At 49.7% G+C, this 24,670-nt stretch overlaps 2 protein-coding genes across 2 annotated transcripts; one reads left to right on the top strand and one right to left on the bottom strand.

Moving 5' to 3' along the window:
• Nucleotides 1–320: 320 nt before the first annotated feature.
• LOC128723101 (neurogenic protein big brain-like) lies at nucleotides 321–20,623 on the bottom strand. The gene is made up of 6 exons (XM_053816812.1): nucleotides 20,454–20,623; nucleotides 17,814–17,980; nucleotides 16,452–16,578; nucleotides 1,695–1,902; nucleotides 794–1,629; nucleotides 321–683 (listed from the first exon to the last, which is right to left on the bottom strand). Exons 1-6 carry the CDS (start codon nucleotides 20,621–20,623, stop codon nucleotides 383–385), a joined length of 1,809 nt encoding a protein of 602 aa, XP_053672787.1. The 3' UTR covers nucleotides 321–382.
• Nucleotides 20,624–22,671: 2,048 nt separating this feature from the next.
• LOC128727165 (leucine carboxyl methyltransferase 1) lies at nucleotides 22,672–24,447 on the top strand. Its single transcript, XM_053821042.1, has 6 exons — nucleotides 22,672–22,782; nucleotides 22,866–23,119; nucleotides 23,238–23,421; nucleotides 23,492–23,843; nucleotides 23,915–24,109; nucleotides 24,187–24,447. The coding sequence occupies exons 2-6, from the start codon at nucleotides 22,904–22,906 to the stop codon at nucleotides 24,221–24,223; spliced, it is 984 nt and encodes a 327-aa protein (XP_053677017.1). The 5' UTR covers nucleotides 22,672–22,782; nucleotides 22,866–22,903; the 3' UTR covers nucleotides 24,224–24,447.
• Nucleotides 24,448–24,670: the final 223 nt, after the last annotated feature.

Here is a 24,670-nt window from a genome sequence, read left to right as displayed (position 1 = left end):
GTGCATCCGAATAGTTAGGATTACATTTGTTTTTATTCATCTTAAGCACATAGAACACAGTTCAGATCGATACAATGGTTTATTGGTTGGTTCCTACTTCATCAGTCTTCACCTACGACATCATGCGACAGGATAGTTACGCTCTACAAACTGCCATAAATTACTACACTCTAGCGGGGTACGGTAGCGTGCGGGAGGTTTGTTTTTTATAAATAACATTCTTACGCTAGTAGGATCACTATGTAAATATATACGAGCGCGCGCCAGAGCAACACACGCACGCACGCACGCGCTAACGCAAATGCTACACTTAACGGCTACGAGTTCATTGGTGGATAGGTTGAGGCTGTCGTTTTGACTTCTACAGCTTAAGACAGACCGTCTAACTGCAGCTCATCAGTGGAGGCGGTGGTGGTGGCATTCCGGGATCATGTAGCACCACACCTCGATGTCCATGTGGGTGAGGTAGCGTACGAGAGTTCGACGCAGGATGCATCAAGGATCCAGCCGCAAGGTACGCTCCATGATCGCGTGTTGGCGGCGTGATCGCAGGACCTGTTCCGTGGTAAGAACCGTACGAACTGTCATCCGAATGCGTCGAGTGGATGCGTCTTGTCGCGGCATACGCCGACTCTGGCCGTTCTGCTCGAGAAAGCGTGTTGATCACCTTATCGCAGCTGCTGCTGCACGTGGAGTAGGTTCAGAAAAGGGAACTGATCGTTATAGAAAGAACATGGCAGGTCAGTGATGCTGCAAAGAGTGATGCCGCGGTGCGATCTCACACAAAACTTACCCGGCCTGATCGTGAACGTCACGTAACCCTTCCGTGGAGCAACCGGGATTGTTTCGTACGGAGTAGATCGGCTGGAACGACGTTTGTCCATCGACGTGACCCGGTCGAGGTGCGAGTTGTTGCGACAAATGCTCGGCCAACTGCTGCTGCTGTCGAACGGTGTTCCGGATGCCGTAGATACTCTCAGAGCGCTGGTGCAGTTGATTCTGGACGTTCTGATTCTGCGTGTGGACATGTGGCTGTTGCTGCTGCTGCTGATGCTGTTGAGAAACTCGCATCGGATAGAGACTCTGTGCCGGAACCAGCACTCCAGGACGAAGAGTGGCCGTAGCAGCGACCGTCGCCGGGATCTCGTGGTGCAGGGCCGTGTTACTCTTGGCGTACACCGACTGTGAGCGGTTTAGGTTCGAGCGGGACATTTGCGGTGACTTTCCAAGCATCGATTTGCCGTACATCGGTTCCAGAGGCTCGATCTTGATCGTCGGTTGATCGCTGCTAGCGTACATGCTGTGGCAGAAGCGCGAAGGCAGCGTTCCACTGTGATGGCGTGCGTTTTGGAACTTCCCGATCACACCCTGAGTGGCGGCCATTTTGCTGACGTCCACAGCGTAATTGTTGGACTCTTCCGTAGCTGAGGCTGTGATGCCGTTTGAGCCATTCACGCCAACACCCTTTGGTTTGCCCTTTGATTTCTGCTTCGGTGTGAACACGAACTGATGTATCAACCCAGCGATAACGCTTCCGAACAGCGGTCCAATCCAGTACACCCAGTGGTTGTCCCATTTGTTGAGCACGAAGGAAGGTCCTAGCGAGCGAGCTGGGTTGAGATAAGGCATCTGTGGAAGAAGATCGAGAGGTTAGTGAATGAGACACACCAAGGATGAAAGTGCCCAAAACTCACCGATACGAAGCTACACGCACCGTACGCCGCTCCGATGGCGATCGCGGATGATCCAAAGTACTTCTTAAACGAGCTCGTCGAGATGAGGTACACCAGGACGACGATGAACGTGAGGATAAGTTCGACACCGAACCGCTCCCAGGGTGCCAGTTGAGCACTGTGCGAAACAGCGGCCTGAAGATTACCTTGATAACCCGGTACTGTTACGCTGCAAGTGAAAAAGGATCAAAAGGAAAACAGACATCAAACATTGTGTTTCTCTAAGCCGACATTAGGGTGGCAAAACGCGCCGTAGGGTTGCACGGTTCATTTAAGGGATCGAGAAGGTAAATGCCGTTAAGCTGGGATCGGCTTTGCCGGGAACTGGAACTGCTCGGTGTTTTTTTGCGCAATCACTGAGCATGATTTGCATATCGCGCGATTGAGTGATAATCAAGCGAGTATTATACGTTCGATGGGATCAATAAAAAAACGGAAGCAGAACCGGAATTCCTTTTTCTACGCCCGTAATCCTCGAAATCGCCGATCAGGTGGCTTATTTGAGGCATGTATTATTTCTCTATTTTTAGGGTTATGTTAGAAAGCATAAAAAACAGGACATTGATCATTAGCGATGAAGTTTGCAGCTCCAACGCAACCTGTTCTGTTGGTGTACTCTCCCAGCATAAGGTGCAATTAGGCGCCCTATTCATGGCATCCTTCGACAACTGTCGGAAAAAAAGCGAGCCAGTAATCGTCGCCCATCCGTCGCGCATCCATCATAGGAGGCATTTTTTTTCATATCCTGCTGTCGCGACTACTTGTTCCCTCGGCGCATGCTTGATCCACTGGCCGTTGCGTTTCCGGTTTTACGGTGGGAGCGACAACAAGTGGATTTTTAATTCAATTACATCGTAACATAACCTTAAAATTGCGTGGTGCGTAAAGCCAATCGCCGACCGCGGCAGGACACGCTCCGGATCATTTTTCTTTTTTTTCTTTCATGCTCGTGTGCGCGCAAATTTAAACGCTATTGTGAACCCTCCGAGGGGTTCGTTGCACGAGGGCTAAAAAACGAGTTCCGGCCTGGCAGAAGGTAAAGAATGCCAGCGACCACGCTGTACATTACGCAACTTTCGAGTCCCCTTCCGGGTGGACCTCGTGATCGGGAAGCTGGACACGGGCAGTGGACGGGAAGTGGATTTTAAAGTTCATCCTCGTAATTGATATATGTCGAGCGGAGAGTTTAAATCACTTCGACCAGGGAGCGATAACACACCACACCGCTACTTCCTTTTTCGTTCTGTCGTCCCGGTTCCATCTACATCCTGCCAGCATCCGGAAGCGAGCATTAACCCTCAGCGAAAAAACCTCGGAGGGTTGGAAAGTCCTTTGAGCCCACATCGAGGGGATGAAATTGGCCAGGAGGGCAAGCGCTCTAGCGAACAGTTGTTTGTTTTTCTGTGACCTCCGCCGTTGTGGTCGGAAACGAACAAGGGCGCGAGGGAAACATGGCCAATTTTTTTCCCTCGATGTGTGTGAGTGTAAAAAAGGGCGCCAGTGGGTTTGCGGGTCAAAGCAGTTTGTTACAGTTCTGTTTTTTGTACACGACCTACCACCAAAAGGGAACAAGTGCGAATTACACGCCACTGGCCATTGGTTTCTCATTTCGCACAGAATGTTCGCCACGAGTCCTTGCAACCCATGCAGGGTGATAAATTTTAAAACCGCTGAAGGTTTTACGACCACAATCCGTCGAGACGCCACAAATCGAATCACCCAAAAGTCATCGAATGTCGAACGAATTATCGGTTCCAGTTGAATTGACTCATCGTCGGGATCTTTCCATCCGTCTGTTGTCAGCTTCAGTGCCTTTTCTGGTGATGACTTGAAGTGGTCAGAAGATAATTGAATTCGCGTTCGTCTTCGCGCAAGATCTTCACATCTGTCCGGACGTCCTTCGGGTGAATCCTTTCGTCCGTTTCGTAGACACAAACCGACATGGTTGGCCCTCGGAAGTGCATAATTGTCGGCATATGCAGATGTTATTACCCTGCAATCGTTTCCTCGTTCGAACCCAATCGTGACTAAGCCAATCGAGCCAACCCCTCAACTCGAGAAGGCGCAACAATAACATCCGCCCGACGAGCCCACGGTGATTGTGGTTATTATTTATTTGCATATGGCACCCGGAAACCTCGGTGAAAGGATCAACCCTCGGGAGGGTTTTCCTTGTTTTTTTTTTTGGGTGGAAAAGTGTATCATTGTCATCGGAAAATCGCACCCCGACCATCGAATGGCGGAGAGAAAAGTGTTGCAGCGATTGTTGCATTGTTTGCCTTGCGTTAATCAGCAAAAAAGGACGCAAAAGGACGAACGCGTAGGGAGGGACGGCCACACACACATAAAAAATAATCATCCTCCACTTCAATGCACTGTCGTGGGAGATTTATGGACATCGTTAGCAAGGATGCCGGGAAATTTGGTGCATTTCCGTGCGTTTTCCTCTGTCAGCGAATGGGTGTGGCGTTAATCTGGCACTCTTTTGTTCTCACAGGACAGTGTTTTTTGGGTGCATGATCCCAACGATACACACAGCTCGATTAAACAAGTGCCACACAGTCACAGGGCATTGCAGCCAAATGTCGATATTTTTTTTCCTTCCTCTTTTTCCGTCCAGGAGCTGGTGCCGCGGGTTGTTCTCGTCAGTAGCTGCGGCTGTTAGGGTTTTTGGATCCGTAGAAGAACACACCCGATTGCCTTTCGAATCACGTTCTTCCGGCGCTCGAAGGAAAGCCCGTCAAACTGTCACTCGCCGGCGTGAAGAAGCCGCGTTTCGGTCACGATCTGGCATAAATCATGAACCCCTTTCCAGCTGCTACTGCTGCTGCTGGTGCTGTTTACGAACAAACCAGCTAATTTCGGCCTCGAGTTCGGAGACATCGCCAAAGGGCTGTCTATTTTCTGAAGCGATTTGTTTGCGCCCTAAAATGGCTTAATTGTGGCAACCGGGTTTTAGTTAGCGTACGTTCGTGCTCGGATGTGCAAGAACTCATTCTTGTCTCACTCTAGCTAGCTTTCGCTCGTTCACTCCAGTTAAAACCCGTGCCAACGCTGGGAAAGGAAATTCGCAATCAACTGCTGCACCGGCGTCCGAAATTTTTGCTATCCCTGGCACGCAAACCCCCAGGTTCCCGTTCGAAAATAATGCAACGCTGGGAGGGCGCATAAATTAGCAATAAAATTTAACAATTTCATCCCGCCCCGGAGGCGAAAAAGAAACAAAAGTACCACTGCACATGTCCTGGTGCCACGCGGGCATCACCAGCGAGCCCAGGGTTTTGCCCCGGAACGGGACGAAATTGATCCGTCAACCCCGAAAACTGCTCACCGAGGCAATATGCAAATTGAATGCTGCTGTAAAATTTCATGCAAAATTGCAGCTGACAACAGCCGGAGCCCGGACGTTTTGGACCCCGTGGGAAAGCCACGTCGCCTGGGATGGATCACCGGGTAAGAAAAGAGAACCGAAAAAAACGGCCAGTGTGAATTTCCGCGCGGAGGAAAAGCAACCAGGCTGCCAGTGAAAACCGGATTGGAGGTAAACGCATCCTTGGGAGCTTGTAATGAGTGGCAGCTCGTGGGAGAGCATGCGGGCACGGTCGGTTAATTGGAGGGAAATTTCATTAGGCATTAAATTTATCTCGCCATTTGAGGCACCCCATCATTTGCATCGCGATTCGATTCCGTAATTTGGGAGGCCCGATCGAAGCAAACCGCTATCTACGTCGTCCGTAGCAACGATGATGATGGATGGGGCGATTGAGAACGAGCGAGAAAGCACGCGAAAGTTCACTGAACTTTGTTCGCTTTTTCAAGGAGCGTAAACACGCAGCCTGCGGGGTTCGTTTTCCTTCGCACGAATGGGGTGGTCGTAATAAAAATGGTATCACCTAAAGTAATTAGAATGGTTGACAATCAGCTTGAATTAAAATGGTTTAAGGCCGTTTTCTGTTTAATTAAGACATTCGGAGCGATTCTATTAAATCTTCTTCTGGTTGCGCTTTTCATTTCTTACTTGCGCTTCTAGGGATATTTCAGCACCTTTGCAGCATTCAAAAAAAAAATCACCCCAAGCGACGGTTAAAGAAGCAAATTCTTGTACCGTTATCTCCATAGCAGGATCAAGGACTTCTTAATGGATTTGTTTGTTTGGAAAAAGTTCCCTCATCGACGTTAAACAAACAAACAGCCGCCATCGATCCGGAAGCTGATTTAAATATCACCAGATTGATCCGGCGACGAGTGATCGACTCCTGAAGACCCAATCAATCAGCAGCCCAATTTTCCACCCTTCCAGATCACACCCAAAGCAACGGGACGTGGGCCTAGTGCCGATGGACGTGCTTCCATCCAAATGAGCGACGGTTGCAACCCAAAAAACTCGATACCACCTCAAGGACGAGGCGTGCCGTTTCGCTCGAGAGGCCCATCTTTATTATGAAAAATGCACCACTCCTCCCCGGTAGGGTAGGTGCGTCTCAAATGACAAATCATACCACAGAAGGGCTCACCTTCGGATGTCAGTCGACACCCGGTTGGTTGCGTGCGGTAGAAAAACAAAAAGTGTCCCGGTTTTGGGCCCCTAGGGCCAGCCGATGCGTGCATAATTATGCGTTTGCTGCACCACTTCGCCCCGAGTAGGCGATGCTTTTGGGGGATGGTGTTTCTTTCCTTCTTCTTTGGCGTAATGCTTTCCACAACCAGCGCCTACTGTGGCGGCGATGAGCGATCTGACATTCTATACTTCCGGATTGCTCATGCATGCCGTGCTCAGGTTCGACATGGTTCAAGTGGCCAGCTACGACGTGCGCTCGAATCCCGGCGATTCGAAATAAAAAGGAGGAACCCAAGGGGCGCTCCCTGGCAGGCGTAAAAAGGCGCAGGATGGGGGCGGTTTTCCATCCATTTTCACCATCCGCTAAAGAGCGCTGAGAGGTTGTTTTCATTTTTTTTTTTTGCTTCATTCATGATGCACCATCAACCGAGGAAGTGCATTGTGCATTTGCAGCAAACACACACGTGCTGGCGCTGTTGATGCTCCAGTGCACGTTGTGCCCTTTTTTTTTTCTTCCTTCTCTCTCTCTCTCTCTCTCTCTCTCTCTCTCTCTCTCTCTGTTCGTTTGCTCTCGAACGTCATCGCGTTTTTTCGGGATTTCTTTTCCATTGTGCCGAGAGCCTTGGGCGGTTTCGTTCCTTATCCCTCCAGCGAACAGGAAACGCATTGTTTCCGCGCGCTACCGAAAGGTTTCGGGCCATCGTGGAGAAAAGAGGAAATGAGAGACGCAACAAAAAAGAAATAGCTGCAGCTCGAGATGAAGATGAATACATTTATTTTCGCCAGTGGCAGCATAACTCTTCGGTGAATTTGGCGAACCTTTCGAGCGGGTTCCGCTCGACGGACGATCGTACGAGTTCCACGCGCGTGCGAAATTGAGGTCGTTGCCATATTTTGCCCGCGCGTTCTTCTCCACCCCAAAAGGGGCCCCCATGGCACGCGAACCTGATGTGGCATCATTTCCCGACCACAAACCGACCAGTTTCCCGTTCTTAAGTGACCTGCTGCGTTTCCGGGGCGAGCCGAAAACCCCAGAGCTGCACCTTGTGCTGCTAATGATTATTTACGAAAGAAAGCGGCCGGTTTCCCTTTTTTTCCGGCCAATTCCCCCGTTGACCCATTAGAACGAGAAAGGGCACGCTTAAAGTGCAGCACCATTGCAACCCATCCGCGATCCGTCCGTGATCGTGCGTGCATTAAGCATTCAGTTATGATGATTATTACGTCCAGCAAACGCGATCGGACGCTCGATAAGCACCCGTGGCCAACGGGAGTAATTACGCCACTTTGAAGGGCGCGGCAAAGTGTGTGTGGAGTGGGGTAAAAAAGGGCCCAAAAATTGAAACGAAACCCGCAACGGCCAGTGGCGGTGGACACTTTCCATTCCTTCATTCCATTGGCGTTTGTTTTTCGGGCGCGTGCATTCACTTTTTTTTTTCATCGAGCTTTCGGGCGCGGATAAGGGCGAAAGGATAAAGGACCGTTGGTAGGGCAGGACACACACACACAGGACGCGCAGGACGCGCAGGTGCCACCAGAACCGGAACCATTTTGATCGCCTCATCAACATCCGCCACACCATGGACCCGTGTCAAAAACCGAGCCCGGACACACATTCCACCAGCGCGTGTCCTTCGACGGGGTTTTTTTTTGGATTGACCATTAACACACACACACACACACGCATAGCTATTTGCTTTTGAAAGTGCTTTTCCAAAACCACCACCCGAGGCCCACCTCGGAGGAGCTCGTCAGCATCTTGATCGGTCGGTTGGAGACCGCAACGCGACGAGTTTGGATCTGTTTCGCTCGAAGGAGTAGCCGAAGGATGCGAGCAACGAGAGAGAGAAAAAAAGCACACAAAAAAGGACAAGAAAACGAAAAGGAACAGAACGGCCCAAGCACCGGCCGGAGACGAAGATGAATGGTGTTGGGTTACGGTCGCGGCGTACGCTACCGGATGAGCTGCTTCCGGGTTTGTGGTCGCAACTTGTTCGGCGCCTATTTCCGCTTTCTCCCGGTTTAAGGCCATTTTTTACAGCTCTCTCTCTCTCTCTCTCTGTCTCTTTCGCCATTGCCTCTTATTATCGAGCGCGACATACTTCCGCATAAAGCACGCTGGTGCGACCGAAGGCCTGTTGCTCGTTGGCACCTGGTGCTGGAGAACCAAAGACCGAGTGTGGTTGGGTTTTTGCTTTTCCTCACCGTGTCAGTGAAGAGAAATGGCGACACTGCCAGCATTCCGGCACACGCACGTTATGTACGGTCCAGTGCGAGCGCTCCTTCGAGGGCCAGATGCCGGGAGATGCTCGAGAGCAGGATGCGTCTCCTGTTACACAAATGGGCCCAGGACGCGGGTTCGAAGTTCAACCTGACCGTGGGTGGAAGTGAAAGATGCTGTTGTGTTGTAGAATTTTCACCAAGCACCATCTTTTTTTTTAGTGTTTTTTAAATGAAAATCTCTTCGCAGTGCTTCGGAAAAACATATGGGGCTTTTTTTTGTGTTAGAAAGAAAAATCGGATACGGTTTAAAGGAGGGTGGTTTTTTTTTCAACACCACGCTAAAACACACCATCTTGTCCAGCTGGGGAAAGGAAAACTAGCTGAGCATCGACGGGTGGAATGCGTTTTATCCGAGAAATAAATCATTTTCCGGCATTTTCCTCCCTCCTCCGATGATGCGATGCGGTGTGATGGAACTCGAGAATTTCGAGAAATAGATCGCAATACCGCACAGCTCAGCGATTTCGGCAGATGTTTCACCACGGCGGGTGTTATTTATGCTACGACACAAACAAAAAATGAACCCCCTTAAAGTAAGCTGCCCAACTCCCGATGTCAACGAAGTCCCGATTGGACATATTTTTTTTCTTCTGTCAGTCGGCTAGTTGATCCTCCATCTGCACCACGAGTACGCTCAAAATTAGCCTCTTCGATTTCACGACGCGTGGTTATTTGAACGAGCTGTAAGGTTTTATTAACCCAGCCCCGGATGCAACCGTTAAGTCCTTCTTTGGAGGGAAAAATTACTCCAGAGCACATACAGCCAACAAAAAAAAAGACGACACACGCTCAAAAACAGGAGCATAAGCGAAGCGATTTGTCTTTTACCATCGGATCGGTTCGGTAACGCAGCTTACGCCTTTCCTTTCGCTTAGGCACGTGAAGACAGCCAGATGATCGCCTTGCATCCTTGCCGTGGCATGAAAGGAAGCTCATAAGCGATGCAGCTTAACCTTTCACATGCCCCCTTGTGCACATTACGTGCGCCACAAACTTTCTTCGGCTTTTATCTCGTCTGGGGATGTGTGTGTTTTTTTTCTCCCCCATCCATCCATCCATAGCCCCTGCAAAAGGGAGGTGAAGCGCAGCGCACACAAACCAAGGGTAGACAAAAAATAAACCCAACCCAAAGCCCTTTCCAAGGAAAATCGAAAACCCACAAAAGGAGAAAGCGAGAGAGAGAGAGAGAGAGAAAAAGTGCATCAGAATGAAGGGGACTCGGTTTTTCAGCTTTTCCCAAACCCTTTCGCCGAGCTATTCAGTGCACGAGTTCCGTTTCAACCCACGGCGGGAAATATTTATTAATAGTTCAGGATCTCCCTCCTGGTCCTCTCGGTTCAAGATGCTCTCACCAACCCGCGCCTTTTCGGATGATCCACACCGGGAGCTGCTAATGATATCCAGGCGCTTGGTAGCCACGCGCACATATCAATCTGGAGCATCTCACCAAAGTGCATAACGACACGGTGGGTTGCCCTTTTTATACCCTGTTTTTTCGTGTGTGTGGACTTTAACCACTTCTGGCTACCGAGCAGCCATGATGTAAAAAGAGCCAAAAAACAACTGCACCCCGGTGGCGACGGCATCTTCCTTAGGCCACCCGGTCTAAGAGTCTATTTCCGCCCAGTCCCGGGGAGAGTTTGTGCATTCGTTTAGGTTTTTTTTTCTCTCTCTCTCTCTTCTTTCTGTGGCCTTGCTAATGCTGGTTTAAGACATTATCCTTGACTGCCTCGTGCAGCTTCACAATTGATGCGTTCCAAATTGGGTTCCCTCTTTTTTTTTTGGGATGGTCATAAAAAGGGGTTTAATCAAACGAACGCGCACCGTTGCTACATCCTCGGCAATCAATAGATGGGTGGATATGAATATTTGAACATTATGTTTTGGGTTCTGGTTCTGTAATCGACAATAAAAAAAATATCCATCCAATTCAGGGTGGAGGAACAAAAGGAGTTTATGGACATATGTTTGGAAGCACATTTGCTGTTTAATTCCGAACGAAAGCATCTTCCACGTCGACGAAAGGAACGATAAATTCAATTCGTCAATCCCCGCATGTCACTCTGACAGAAAGGAACATTTTCACCATTCCTGGCGGTTGGAATTTCCCACCCAAAGGGCATCTCTTTGTGTCTGCCGTGTAATGGAGCTAACGAGAGCCAGCGAATAACACCAAACAACCACACAAAAAAAAGTCCGAGTCAGACCGAAAGCGAGCTGGGGATTGCAAACACGCCGAGTTAATTTTGGCAGGACATTCATGCGTGAAACCGTACCCGGTACCCGGTATGTGGCACGCGCATTTGCAACAACGAACAAATGCGTCCTCTTCTGGTGGATTTCGTGTGTGCGCTTACTGTCCCGTTACTTGCCCAAAAATAAGCAACTATAACGGAAAAAGGCACATCTTGCTCGCGAAAAAATAAATAAACCGAAAGAAAATATGTCAGCCCGTTTCTGTCAGGCGTTTTTCCCTCCCGTTTCCCGATGGGGTTTAACACGCGAATGCAGGAGACAGCGTTTCAAGAACAAAGCGCGTCGCGTTCTAAATGGATCGTTATGGGAGCAGCGTCTTATCATCGTTGAGCCACGCGTCTTCGGTTGCTGGAACGATGGAGATTTCCCGCACCCAGTTTGGAGTTTTACAGAGACGGGCTCTTTTATCTAACGAAATATGGTTTGCGAAGGCATAAAAGGCACCCTGAACGGTAATGGTGAGTTTAAACAAGCTTTAATTGCCGACAACGTGCACACCCAGAACGAGCAGTCGTTGGCTTCACTTTAGCGGCGTTTAGTTTGCGCCATTTCAGTTTGTCTTATCGGAAGGCAATTTCCTGCCAAAGGTTAATCCAACGAAAGTCAGGACCGTTTCCGTGTCGGAGGAAAAAACTTTAAAATTAACTTCCGAACCCATCCCGCCGGAAGCGGATTATCCCTCAACTGACACCTATTGATCGGATTATCCGCAAAACGGATCCCTCGGAATGATGCTGCCGGAGCAATGCGCCCGTCCGATGGCACGTATCAAGCGAAACGAACCGCGGATTCGAGGCCCATCTTTCCCCGGCAGATCCTTAACAATCGAAATAGAGACGTTTCAGTGCCGGGGCCGAGTTCGAATTCGAATTCCGTTCGTAACGATGTTAACGACATCAGCTGTCCTCCCACCGACGTGTCCGAATTAATGTGATATAAATGCGGTTTCGATGCGAGTTGAATTTGGCGCCAACCGAGGATCGGGCCTTTGTCCAGGCGAGCAAATAAAACCTGGTCAATCTTAAGGAGAGAAAAAGGAGGAAGAGAAAAAAGCGCTTCCTCATTGTTCCCGAGCCAGCCAGAGTTGCATTCAGGGCGCCCCTGTCATCCATTCTCCAGGAGCCACGTTTGCGCCGGATTAAATGCCTTAGGAGCACGATTTGTGCCACCGAAAAGCGAAACCCCGCCCGAGAAGGGTGCCGTGTTTACTTTTCACACCGAATTGAGCGCAAGGTCAGACCAAGGGGACCGGGGCCATTTAAACGCCAAAGATGCGCCCGGGAATCGAGCGTATTACGTCGTCACAGCCACCTTTGGGTGTCATTCTTCAAACAAACACCGGAAGGTTGCGTTTCCCCGACACGGAACAGCACAATTGGCCGATAAAACAATCCCTGAGGGGTGGATTCCTTCCATACGCATTGTGAGGTGATGTTAAGGAGATGAGACACACGCACGCACGCACGCACACGCAAAAAAGAAGATGAAAGAGCTTATTGAATGGTCGCATGAAACCGATCTCGTCACGCGTGACTCGTCCCGTTGTTGTCCTGTATAGGACGTCTTGGCGCCTGCGTGTCCTCGCCCGAAAAAGCACCCCAACAAAAGGGATACGGATTTAGCGATTTTCCACCGAAAAGCATTCAATCTGTCTGTCACCCGAAAGGAAGCCGAAAAAAGAAGCCCGCAGCTGCTTCCCGCAGGCCGGGATGTTTCTTCGAAGATGCGCTACGGCGTGGGTTTTGCGTGCAACAGGCGAGGATCTCGGGGTCGGGTTTGGTTTTGCATGGTGTACGCTGGTTGGAAATGGGAACTCAAACACGCACACACACACAGTCGTTCGTTTGGCCACGCTTGGCATCCTCCTGCGCGTTGAGAAGCGCATGATCGGCAAACTGTTGCGCGCGCCCGTCGGAATCTGGGAAACTGGGCGAATCTGGCCTCCGTGGAAAGCCGATACACACGCCACGCTGGGAACGCGCCTGTGGTAAGCCAACGCCTGGATCTCCACGCGCCAGCTCGAAGAAAACGAAGAAGAGGAAGAAAAACCCCGGCAGAATCGGTGAGATCGAGCGAAATCTGACACCATCTGGACGATGGCGCGCAACAGGCATGGAACGTTCGATCGTAGCTTTTCTGCCGGTTTTGTTCTCTCTCTCTTTCTCTCTCTATCACTCACTGAAACGTCTTCAAGATCCCGTTCCTTGAGGGTGGGAAATGGACGTGCTTCGGAGCGAGATTGTGCCCGTCTTCAGCAGGATCTTCGGAACCGCAATCATCCTCGCTTTGTGCGCTCCTGCCCATGGCCACATATCCTTGCTGGTCGCTTGTTCTCAGGGATCTCGCTCGATCTCGCAAACCGGCAGCAGGGAGGAAAAACCCTTTCGCCTCCTGATCCCGTTCGCCATGGTTAGCGTTTAATCCTTTTTTCCTTTTGTGTTCCTCGTCTCTCCGTTGTCACTCCTGTCGGTGACCCACCAGCTGGCAGGCTCGCTGCACGCACGCAGGATCACCAGGAATTAGGATGCTCTCCGTTGGCTTTTGTTTGCGAGCCGAGCACACCGCTAGCTCGCTAGCGTTGGGATTGCATTCAATTGCATTGCAATGAATGTTCTCGGTGACGCACCGGGATAACCCGAAAGGATAACGCATCCCGGGTGGAAACAAAAGCCCGCTCGTACGGTACTCCTCTCAACTGAACTGGGGATGAAGCAATCACCGATCAACCGGTCGCGATCGGGTTCGAAAGGTGCGCCTTTCGCCAAAATTGGAGTACCGCTACAGGCCTGGAACGTTCCCCGTTTCGATGAAAAAGGCATCTGCGGGTACCATAAAAGTGCACGTCCTTTGACGCGTTGCATTTGCATCCTTCGCACGGTATTTGGAAAGGATTATTGGCGGGCAGATTGAATAATCAGCTGCCTTGTAGGACCTGACAGCTCGTCGATTGTTGCGCTTTATCGATCGAGAGCACCCGAACAAAAGGGGAGAAGGAACGAAAACACCCTTCAATAACCTGGCACGTAATGCGCTATGGAAATGACGGTTTATGACCTAAACCGAACCCGGCCGTGCACAGATGCAAAACGATCGCGATCAACGAAAAGTGATCATTAGAACTCACCCTTCGGTCGTTTCGGAATGGAACTGGTGGCTTGTTAAACTCATCAGCATTCACACTGATGGCAGTTACAAAGCAGCTCCGTGGTCTGTCCATCCAACAACGGTCCAACATTTATCAATCCTTGAGCCTTGTCCATCGTCCTCTTAATGTGACATATTTGTTTTTGTCCCATCGACATCCAAAGATGAGCCCAGCAGCAAGCTCTTCCTGCTGCGAAGGGACACACATTGTGCGCTGCAGTTTGCGGTGCAGCAAACCAATTTCGCTCAAGCGCACGCATGCAAGCAATTCATCACTGCCAAACGGCGCCGCCGCCAGCGTCATCGTCATCTTCGTCGTCTTCGTCCCAAGACAGTCTTTAGACGGGAAAAAGGACACACGCGCCACGACGCCGGATGGACGACATGCACGGCATGCGCGCGTGCAAAACTGCAACCTCATAATCAGGAGCGCTTGCCTCGTGCGTGTGTGTGCGTGTATGTTCAACATGGCGCACGGAAAAACAACCGCAAATGACTGCGAAGTGCGCAAAAGTGGCACAACAGGGGGCGTTCGGGTGGCAGCTGCCGGTTTCGCATACACGAGTGCCAAAGGCTGGCTTTTCCTTTAACCTTCTTCGGTTATGTTTTTTTTTTCTTCCTCTCATCACGAGCCAGTTGGTTCACCAGTCGTCTCCTGATTTAACGCACAAGATGCTCTCGATGCTTTCCGGGCACCAAAAGGCACCCGAAGAAAAAAAACGCATCTTATTTCTAAATTATTTTCCCATCACCCACCCGGCCGTTGCGGGAGGAAGACACAAATCTCCGGCTCTCGGGGTTTTTCCCAGCACTTTCCAGGTCGGTTTCATTTTTTGCTCTCTCTCTCTCTCTTGCTCGCTCCCACATCCATCTTCCTTGAGGATGATCTTAAAGCATCAGGCACTCCTACGCAACATGCTGCCGAGCAACAAACGGCCGGCAAGCGGTGGGAAACAATCTCGTGAAGATAAGCGTGGAAAGGAAGGAACCAAAAAACAAAAAAAAACCAAACCGTATAATAACGCCCCGAAGAAACGGATGCGCAGCTGGCAGAGCAGCAGGATCCTTCGCAGGGTGGACCCCCGAGGAGGCTCCCTGAAGGATTCCCCTGCTCGGATGGCTACAATGTAGTACCGGCAGCAACCACGGTTGCACAAGGACCCAGGACTTCCGTTCACCGTCGGTGTAGGAAAAATCAAATCAAACTGCACGTCCAGCTTTGAGTGTTGCGATCAGAGATGGCTACTTCCGGTGGCATATCCTGCAGCCGGCCGTCACACAGGTTGCGCAGGACATTCGACGCTTAATCCGTCCATCCGGCCGAACGGTTAGGTTCCCATGGGAGACACGTAGTAGGCTTTGGATGAAGGAAAAACAGCATGCGACAAGGATGCAGCTCGCCTACTTGGAGAAATGAAATGCAAGCCCTCTTCAAGACCTCTAGAGCTCACGACATGAATAAACGGCTTCACGCGATTCGTCCGGGAAGTCGCCTGCATCCTAATGTGACCACGTGTGTGTGTGTGTGTGTGTGTCGTTCTACACACCCGTGGGCACTCGTACCATCATTAACGCAACAACCCAACGCGGGCGCATGCCACCAAACCAATGGCGTCGCCGAGATACGTCCCCCCCCCCCGTATTAAAAAAACAGCCCCCGTTTTTTTTCGCTCAACCCTCCTTCGAATCCCACCCCGATGGAGCAAAAAAAAAAAGTGGGTCCGCTCTCCATTTCTAAAACGCGACGCCACTGCACGTGCGGCCGGCTGGAGCCTTGGGCAGCCGGCGATTCAGCGCGCACCTGCCAGCCCCCCCGTAGGAGGAAAAGCAGATAAAAGGGGGGAAAAGGATAGCAAACGAGGCTCGCGCGTTTATCATCCATAAATTATCATCGGCAGCAGGCTACGCCGGCAAATTGAGGTTACACGCGGCCCCTCGATTGTGCGGGTCTGTCGCCGGCTGGCTCCATCGTGTGGCACGTGTGTGCAGAACTGGGATCTTCTTTCGTTGGGGCTCGAGCGCCCTATGTGTGGCTGTTTTTTGTATTCGCTCTCCCCCACCCAGCCAGCTCCCCACAGTAAATAAGGCATGAGGCGTTTAGTCGGGATTTTAGTCGAAATGGGCGGAATGCCTTCCGTTGGGTTCCGTAAATGAAGCTGTTTTTTTTTCTTTCACTCCCCCAAAAAGCTCCTCCAGCTTCAGGCGTGGGTTTGGGCCGTGTAAATACGAAACTGCGAGAGATACAGTCACGGACGGGATGCGAGATGATGAGCTAATAATTACCAGCTCGTTTTTTTTTTCGAGCCAAAGAAGCACATTACCGTGAAAAGGCATGGTGAATAAAATACGAAGCCATCCGTTCAGCTGCGATCGCTGATTGGGAACCCCACCGCGCAAGGTCACGTGCTAATACCGCGCACAGCACTGTAACGCCCCACAAAAGTCCGCACACAGAGGACAAGCGAGCTGGTACTTACCCGTACAGCATGGCGGCACCGGCTATCGATCCACCGCACTGGGCCGTGATGTAGAGCAACGCGCGAAGGGCCGATATCTTTCGCGTCACCGCCAGGGCCATGGTGACAGCTGGATTTATGTGTGCGCCTGCATTCGGGAACCCAAAACCGGTCGATCGGGAGACAGAGAGAGAGAAAGAAGAGACAAAACAGAGAGACACAGTTAGTGAGTGCACGTCGAGTCGGAGATCGCGCGCGTGTTGCATTAAGTACGCCATTACATCCGGTCGTGGGGCGCGATGGGAAGAAGATGGCCACCCTGCAGTTGGCTGCACTTGTTGATTTTTCGAGCATACATATGAATGCGCTGGTGCATTCACAGCTGGCCTGCTGCTGCTTCTGGCACAGCGAGGTAATCAATTCCAGCCGGACGATGCCACGATGCCCTCGTTCTAGGCGAAGACATTTTGATTCTGCCAGTAGATGGGGTTGGTGGGTTTCTTCCTCTCTGTTTTTCCCGGCCCTTTTTCCCGCAGCGCTACGATTTGCTCGATTTATCATTCCCTGCCGATGTGGCAGTGCACTTGCACGCGTGCAAAAAGTGCTGCATCGGATCGGTTATCGCCACCGCAGGATCGGTTTTGGCGATTTTATTTACGCGATAGCGAAACACACACACAAAAAAGCATCTCAGTACCGAGGACGGCTGTAATTGACGGTGCATGTGTGTTTTTTTTTTCTTCTGCAGCCGTACAAAGCCCACACAAAGCGCCACAAAACAAAGCGCCCGATGGGGAGGAAAGAAGCTCGAAATAAAATCTATAAAATATTGTGCAGTCTCTGCCGTCGTTGTCCAGGGGGCTCATAATTATAGGTCGGAATGAAGCGACCCAGGAAAAAAAGAAGGTGAAAATAAAAAAAAAAACCCCGTCCATAAATTATTGCACGAGAAGCCGCAGGTTTCCGTTGTGGGGGTCACAGCTGTGGGAAATGGCCGTGGCGGGCGCGCCCGCGTACGTGGGCGGGAGAAAATTAATAAATTACGGCACCGGCGCGGTGTCCGGAAAATGAGCGGTGCAATTAAAAAATTACTCACTTCCCAAGCGCGCTAAATAAACAGCGGGAACTTATTGCTTTCGTAAGGACGCCGGCCGGCTTCAAGGACGAAACGTGCAATTTGGGAAGTGTATTCGTTGGGAGGTTGATTACTTTATTGACCTCCGGCCGGGGATGTTTTCTTTTTTCGAATCATTTACATACGCGCACCGTATCTCCTGTACCTGGGAAAAAGGACCTTTATCGCGAACGAACCCATCTGCATTTCGGTGGAAGGAATTTCCAACCGAGCAGATGGAACCGCGAACGAACGCCAACAAAACCTACCTGAGACGTGTAGAAAGCACTGCGTCAGGACGACGACGATCAACCCGGAAGCGAGTGACGTCGCTAGCAGCAAGGACGAAACGCTCGCTCCAACACCCGCACCGGCAGCTGCACCGCACACGACGAACACGTAGAAGAACGAGGCCAGACACTCGGACGTCACGGATCTGGAAGGAAAATCAGTACAAGGAAGGAATTAAACCGTTGTATCGTTCAAGACACCCAAGGCACGATCGTATGGATGGAAAATCTCAGACCCTTCGTCCAACAGGACGAGGTACCCGGCGGTTATCTCGACCGGTAGCGAACGTCTTGAGGTGTTTTGTTTATTTTTCACACCACCATCAGCAGCAGCAACATCGCAAGGACCTTTTGAGGCGCCTGTTGCGCGCCGGGATTTAAATCAACCCGCACCATTGTCCTTCGCTACCTGGTACATGGACATTATCGAACCATCTTCGCAGAACTTTTGCCCAGATGTTTTGCGAGCCAAAGGAAACACCCGGTCGGGTGCGGTTAAATGGATGATAAATTTTCCCGAACCGGATGACGAAAACCGACAACGCGCGCACCATTCCTGTCCGTCTGTTTGGGCAACAATCCGCGGTAGTCCGGTATCGTGTTGTTCCTGCAGTCTGTGGACGGCCAAACATGCAATATTTCGTCCCGGCTTAATGACGATCGTACGGGTGTGGAAATGCACTCGCCTGATGCGACCCACCCGGGGTGGATGAGGGTGGATTTACGGTTGGGAAACATTTTATCGTGCGATTATCGCTCTCTTGCCACCTCGACCGGGCATAGACACACACACGATCTTTGTGACGGTGGGGCAGTTTGGGCGTGTTTGCATTAATTTTGCATTTTTTGTGGGATTTTTTTCTGTGGCCTAAAACACCCGGGAGGTCGGGTGAATTCCAAAAAAAAAAACGAAATAAAGCAAAATAGCATACAGATGCTGAGACACGACCAAGGTCACTGGCGGAAGGCATCGCTCATGCAAACGACAGATGATCCATTTCACGATCGCGATCGCAGTTTGGGTGCGTGTGTTGGTGTATGAGTGTGTGTGTGCGTTTTTGCATCATTCCCCCCACCAAACGGTCTTCTTACGTGTGCCGCCCGTTTCGACACCCCTTGGGAGGGATTGGCGCTATTTTAAGATATCCTTTGAACATTTTCGCCAAACCCGGTCCCGCATTTGTTACACATCCGTTATACGCCGTATGAGCGCATGTTGGTGAGGTTTTCGGGTGTTTCATTTTTTTCAATCTTTTTCTCGCGCCTCTCACCCCCCCCCCACCCCTCCTCCCCTAAAAACCCCCGACCACCCAACGAAAACGCCGACACGTTTGACGGAGAAAAACAAGAAAGAAACATCCCAAACGGTTTGGTGTTTTTTTCCTCCCGGAGCGCTCCCTTCGCTCGCATGGCCGCAGGAAGTTTTTCCTGTCACAGCTTCCATAACCGTGACAAATGGAAACGGGAGGCGAATAATACAGTGGGGGAAAAAAAAGCGAAACACGTCGCGCGCTGCACGTTTTTACGATGCAGATGTTTTCGCTCTCTGGGCGGCCGCGGGCGGCCTTAGAACGAAGGACGCGACACCGAAACATAACGCGACTTTGCGCTGAAGTTAGCCTGCTCGAAACGCCCGTACACGATCGAGCCTGAGCGTCCTGAGCGCGCGGTTTTGTTTTTTGTTTGCTGCTTTCGTCTCCAGGACATGTTTTACCATTACGAGCACTTCATAACGGAAATGTCATTATTCATAGCAAGGATACTATCGCCTTCTGTCACCATTTTTACCGTTACCGAAACCCATGGCCTGCTTGTTTTTTTTCTGTTACCAAGGAGTGCTTGATTTTCTGATGTTCATAAATGATCGCTTTACTGGTGTTGTTGTGCAAGCCGCCAAGTACATTTCTTCTGAACCAGTTGAAAAGCTGTTCGAAGACATCCGGCTCGGAATTTTATTTCATTACCAAACCCGAATTCATTCCAATGCCGGTTCGGTCCTCTTTTAATTGTAGACCCTCTTTAATTCATTTAAATTTCTCTCTTATCATCACCAAGTGGGCCCAATCGTTGGTGCCTCGTGCGCCTTCTGAAGGGCGAGCGAAGACACTTCGTATTGGGAGAAGCAAAAAAAAACAATCCACTCTCCATCGCCCCCAAACGATCCGTACCGCCGTGCCCGGCATCGGACATCGACCGCGCTTCGTGCCCGTTGAGAGTGAAATTAAAATTTAATAGACCCATCATAACTCGCGCGATGGAGGGGAAATAGTTTTCCAAAAGACGCTGGCGTCTTTTCGCCACCATTCCAGTACACCAGCGTGGTGGGCGTTAGTACGGCACCAGCCCGGTGAAGCGTGCCGACAGGCAGAGAAGAACCAACAGCAAAAAAAACTAAGAGCCCCTGAGTGGAAGGCGCCGGAAGCGGGCGCTGCCACTTGACTGCACCTTACCCACGTTTGCGGGGGATATATGGGAATAAATATCGTCGTTCCGGATGGGCGGAAATGATAATTGCCTATACGAGTGATTAATTAGCGACGTTTTATGCTCGCGCACCCGGTCACTGGCAGCGCACCGGGGAATTAATTGATTCCATGATCGAACCACCACCATACGCACCTCCAAAGCTCCAGTGTGCGCAGCTCCTTGTGCATGTTGGCACGGGTTTGCACGGCAAGGGCCAGCTTAGGGCCTGGATCCTTCCGGAGAGTCTCCAACCGCTCGAACAGCTGCACGATGTGGAAGTCAATGTTCTTGTCCATGATGTGGCAGTGGTTTTCCTCGGACATTGCTCACTCGACCGTAACGGTTGTGGGTTCACTTAAAAAATACACACACACACGCAGACACTCCAGCGAGTGTGCAGGTTTAATTCACCGCGATTCTCGAGTCGAGAAATTCGCACACTTTCTTTGGGGTTTATGTTCTTAGTTTAATCACAGTGCGTTACGACGTTCACTGGGGGAAGCAATCTCGTAGCACCGCAAAATCATTAGCATCGTTTTTCTTCCTTCACGGCCACAGAAAACACTCGATCGTTTGGCACACCACACAGGGATACTCGAGAGACGGAACTGAACACTACCACGGGATAGGAAAAGCACGTGCGCTCGCGGTCGCTTCGTTGCGTGTTGTGATCCTCCGCGTTGGATGTCGACGCGCGCGATGTGCCGGTCCTGAGCGCAGACGAGCACGGCAACAGCAGCATCATGCTGTCTCGGCATGGTCCAGCATGCTGCAACAGCATAAGGGTGGGTTCGGGTTTCGGGTGTTGCACGAACGCGAACTCGGGCACCCGAAGTTTGGGTCGACCCGCGTGAGCATAAGTTTTATGCTACCGCGTCCGCGTGGCCAAACGGCCCAAGGGGAAGTACGGAGGGCTTTCCGGGACCGAGGGGAATTTCCTGACCTACACACGAAGGTAGAATTGTGGGGCCCGGGACCAGCGCCGTACGTGAGAGTTTTATTTATGGCGTCAATATTTTAATTGCTTCATGATAGAATAGGTCACTTTTATGCTTGTACTCCCAGCTGGAATTCCGCCTGCGCGCGCTGAAGACGATGGCTGATTTATGGCGGACAGTGGTGTGGATGGGATGGGAGGGGGCCAGGACGAAAGGAATGAAATTGCGTGTCCGATGCGCCTTCGCGCCCTGTGTAAACATTTCCTTTTCAACAAAACTTTTACTGGCGCTGCTTGTTTGCTTTTGATGTGTCCGAGCGGAATAGTGTCTTAAAGATGTGGACATATCTGTTACACACAAAATGGGGCAGGATCTAGCTACCGAATGCAGGATGCGTGACGATTACGAAGGTGCTGAAAGCACACAAACCCAAAAAAGGGTGTTTATGGTATTGTATAAAAATTTTAATTCAGTACCAGCTTTTATAGAAGAGCGGCATCGAGGGAAGCTCCGCGTATTTATAATATTGCATTGTAAAATTACAAAGCTATACCAGCAGCAACACAACATTTAAAATTCTTGTTCTTAGCATATGTCTCCAGAAAATTTTCTCATAAAGTTTGACTCATATTATTTTGTTTTCTTCTCTATATAATATTCACAAATTTTTAATCGCTTAAAAAGGTCACTATATGAAAATTTTAAATTTTAGTCACAGCATACGAATTACAATGAAAAACAAATGGCAATAGCATGCAACCGAATATATTGCAATTGATGAAGGTCCTTTTTCGAATATCCTCAAACCGCATGAAACTATTGCCTACATTCGGGCGTATTCAAGATACATTCGAATTTTTGCACGTGTTGTATTTTGACGACAATTGCAGTAAAACATCCACCAATTTTTGTGTTTCAATGATCATTATGGTTTATATTCTAGCACAACAGTAGTATTTAAGAAATTTTAGCTCAGTTTAGGTACAAATGTAACAAAAGACGTGGTTTTGAACACTACTTCGACGACACGGCTTGCAACTGATTTCGGATGATGTTTATTGCGATTAATAATCATTATCTATCTACACTAGAAATAAACAAATCTGAAAGAGCTATATAAAGATGGATGTGCGATTTTCTTGTATAAATAGATATCGAAATACGTCAACGGCTAATGGTTTGACGGTGGAAAAATTTAAAAACATTTTGACATAAAGCCAGCCTGACGTTCATTTTGTCATTGGCGTGAGAATGTATGTGAAATTGTTTTGGTCAGGATTGCTAGGAAGGATTTTGTGAGTTTTAACATTAACTTGAATATAAAGCCATTTCCTTGTTGTGGGATACACAGAAAAACATCATAAAGCGTGGTGGGGCTTCAAACGTACCGATGAGTAAACCACGTGTTGCTCTATCATAGGGAATAATAGTGTGTTTGGTAAACGGATAGAGAATTTGATCGTATTCAGGATAGTGACAATCCTTTTACTGTTAAAACTTTATCATCTCCTTATCATATAGTATCCAAAGAATAATAAGTGCAGGTAATTGTATCATGTTCAAGCAACATATGTGAACTGTGATTGCAAACCTCTGTGCAATGATAGAATTCGTTTTGTAACTTCAGACGACCATCAGAATCGGTGAAAAATCCGCTCTACAGCAATGGAACCACCGAGTTTCCACCCGTGCGATGAAGCCGTAATTTCCACCAACGACGATGCAAGCAACTGCAAAAGGTCCGCGGTGAAGCTAGGCTATTGGAAGGACGATTTTATCGGCCACTTCGTGCGCAACCCAGATCGCAAAGCACCCGAAATAAACCGCGGGTATTATGCCCGTGTCAAGGGTATCGAGATGTGCATTGAAAAATTTTTCAAGGTTAGTGTGACGCCGATGCACTCCTGAGGTGCGTCCCGGGAAAACGGGATACGAGCAACATCATCAAGTGACATTGGGCGGGTTTGATTTAGCATTGCAAATATTATGCTCCTTTCAGAAAACTGGAGATAAATGCCAAATCGTCAATTTGGGCTGCGGCTTCGATACGTTGTACTGGAGATTACGAGAAGCCGGACACATGGTGACGAACTTTGTTGAGCTCGATTTTCCCACCGTTACCTCCCGCAAGTGTTACCAAATTAAGCGAAATAAGATTTTGCTCGAGAAAATCCACGTTGAAGGTAGATCCTCGTTCATCCAACTTTCTTGCCGGGGTTAACAATAAGTTAATATCATTATATTTCGTTGCAGATGGAGAAGTACGCCTCAGCCCCACTGATCTGCACTCGACAAACTACCACATAGTTGGCGTGGATCTACGCAACATCGACGAGGTGGCGCTTAAGCTGCAACAATCCGAGATCGACTACAACGTACCGACCATCTTCCTGGCCGAGTGCGTGCTGGTATACATCGAACCGCAGAACTGCAACAATCTGCTGAAATGGTTCGCTTCCAACTTCAAAACGGCGGCATTCGTGAACTACGAGCAGGTCAACATGAACGATCGGTTCGGTGAAGTCATGCTGACCAATCTGAGGCAACGAGGCTGCAGTTTGGCTGGAGTAGACTCGTGCATTTCGCTCGATTCGCAAATCTCCAGGTAAACAACGTTCATGTCTGCTTGGTCCCGGATATGGTTATGTTTAATGTCACGCCATTGCGTCGTTACAGATTTCTTCAGTGCAACTGGCACGGTGCCAGAGCGTGGGACATGGTGCAGATCTACAATAGTATTCCCGCCTCAGAGCGAGCGCGAACCGAGCGGATCGAGATGCTGGACGAAGCGGAGCTGCTGGTGCAACTGTTTCAGCACTACTGCATCTCGATCGCCTGGATAGGGGACTTATTTCAGGATGTAGAGATCACGTAAGTACTAATTTTAAGCACCTGTTCCGTTGGCACAGATAAATGTCACGATGGCCTTCCCGTTATGTATTTTTCAGGGTGGAAAAACAGCTTTCCTCGTTGAACATAGATTAATCGACCGAATGGCGCATGTCTCCGAATGCCGGCCGCAACGACAGAGGCTTGTGGTGTTAAACCCGTACTGCAAACCCTACGACTCCCAGGAACAAGAACCCACAAACGCCCCCATAAAGGAAAAGGAAAAAAGTGGCAGGAAATCGAATAACGAAACTCTACAATCAAATCCAATAGAAGGAACATTTAGCACATTGATCGTATTTTAAACGTTTTTGCACAGTTTATTGTTCATACCGATCGAGATCCGCAGATAGAAAATCAAACCCGTGAAATCCACAGCTCCTACCAGGGAGAATTGAATTGCACACCCTCTGTTCATCTTGCCAAAAGGGCACAGGCAGCAGTTGCATTCACCAGATTCAGATTTATGCTTCGTCGATCCGTTACTACTGGAGTAGCAAAGTAGTTCCCTAATCAAGAAATAACCCTTCTCCTCCATAATGT

The sequence above is a fragment of the Anopheles nili genome, chromosome 3 (assembly GCF_943737925.1).
Source record: "Anopheles nili chromosome 3, idAnoNiliSN_F5_01, whole genome shotgun sequence".
NCBI lineage: Eukaryota > Metazoa > Arthropoda > Insecta > Diptera > Culicidae > Anopheles > Anopheles nili.
The sequence above is the reverse complement of the archived record's forward strand: the minus strand, read 5'-3'. Positions and strand labels throughout refer to the sequence as shown.

Excerpts from the sequence above, each read along its gene's own strand:
- LOC128723101 (XM_053816812.1), bottom strand. The coding sequence starts at position 20,623 with ATGTCCGAGGAAAACCACTGCCACATCATGGACAAGAACATTGACTTC. Across the intron at positions 16,579-17,813 it reads GTGCTTTCTACACGTCTCAG|GCGCACACATAAATCCAGCT; the intron begins GTAGGTTTTGTT and ends TCCCGAATGCAG. Across the intron at positions 1,630-1,694 it reads GTGCGTGTAGCTTCGTATCG|ATGCCTTATCTCAACCCAGC; the intron begins GTGAGTTTTGGG and ends CTTCTTCCACAG.
- LOC128727165 (XM_053821042.1), top strand. The coding sequence starts at position 22,904 with ATGGAACCACCGAGTTTCCACCCGTGCGATGAAGCCGTAATTTCCACC. Across the intron at positions 23,422-23,491 it reads CGAGAAAATCCACGTTGAAG|ATGGAGAAGTACGCCTCAGC; the intron begins GTAGATCCTCGT and ends ATTTCGTTGCAG. Across the intron at positions 23,844-23,914 it reads CTCGATTCGCAAATCTCCAG|ATTTCTTCAGTGCAACTGGC; the intron begins GTAAACAACGTT and ends GCGTCGTTACAG.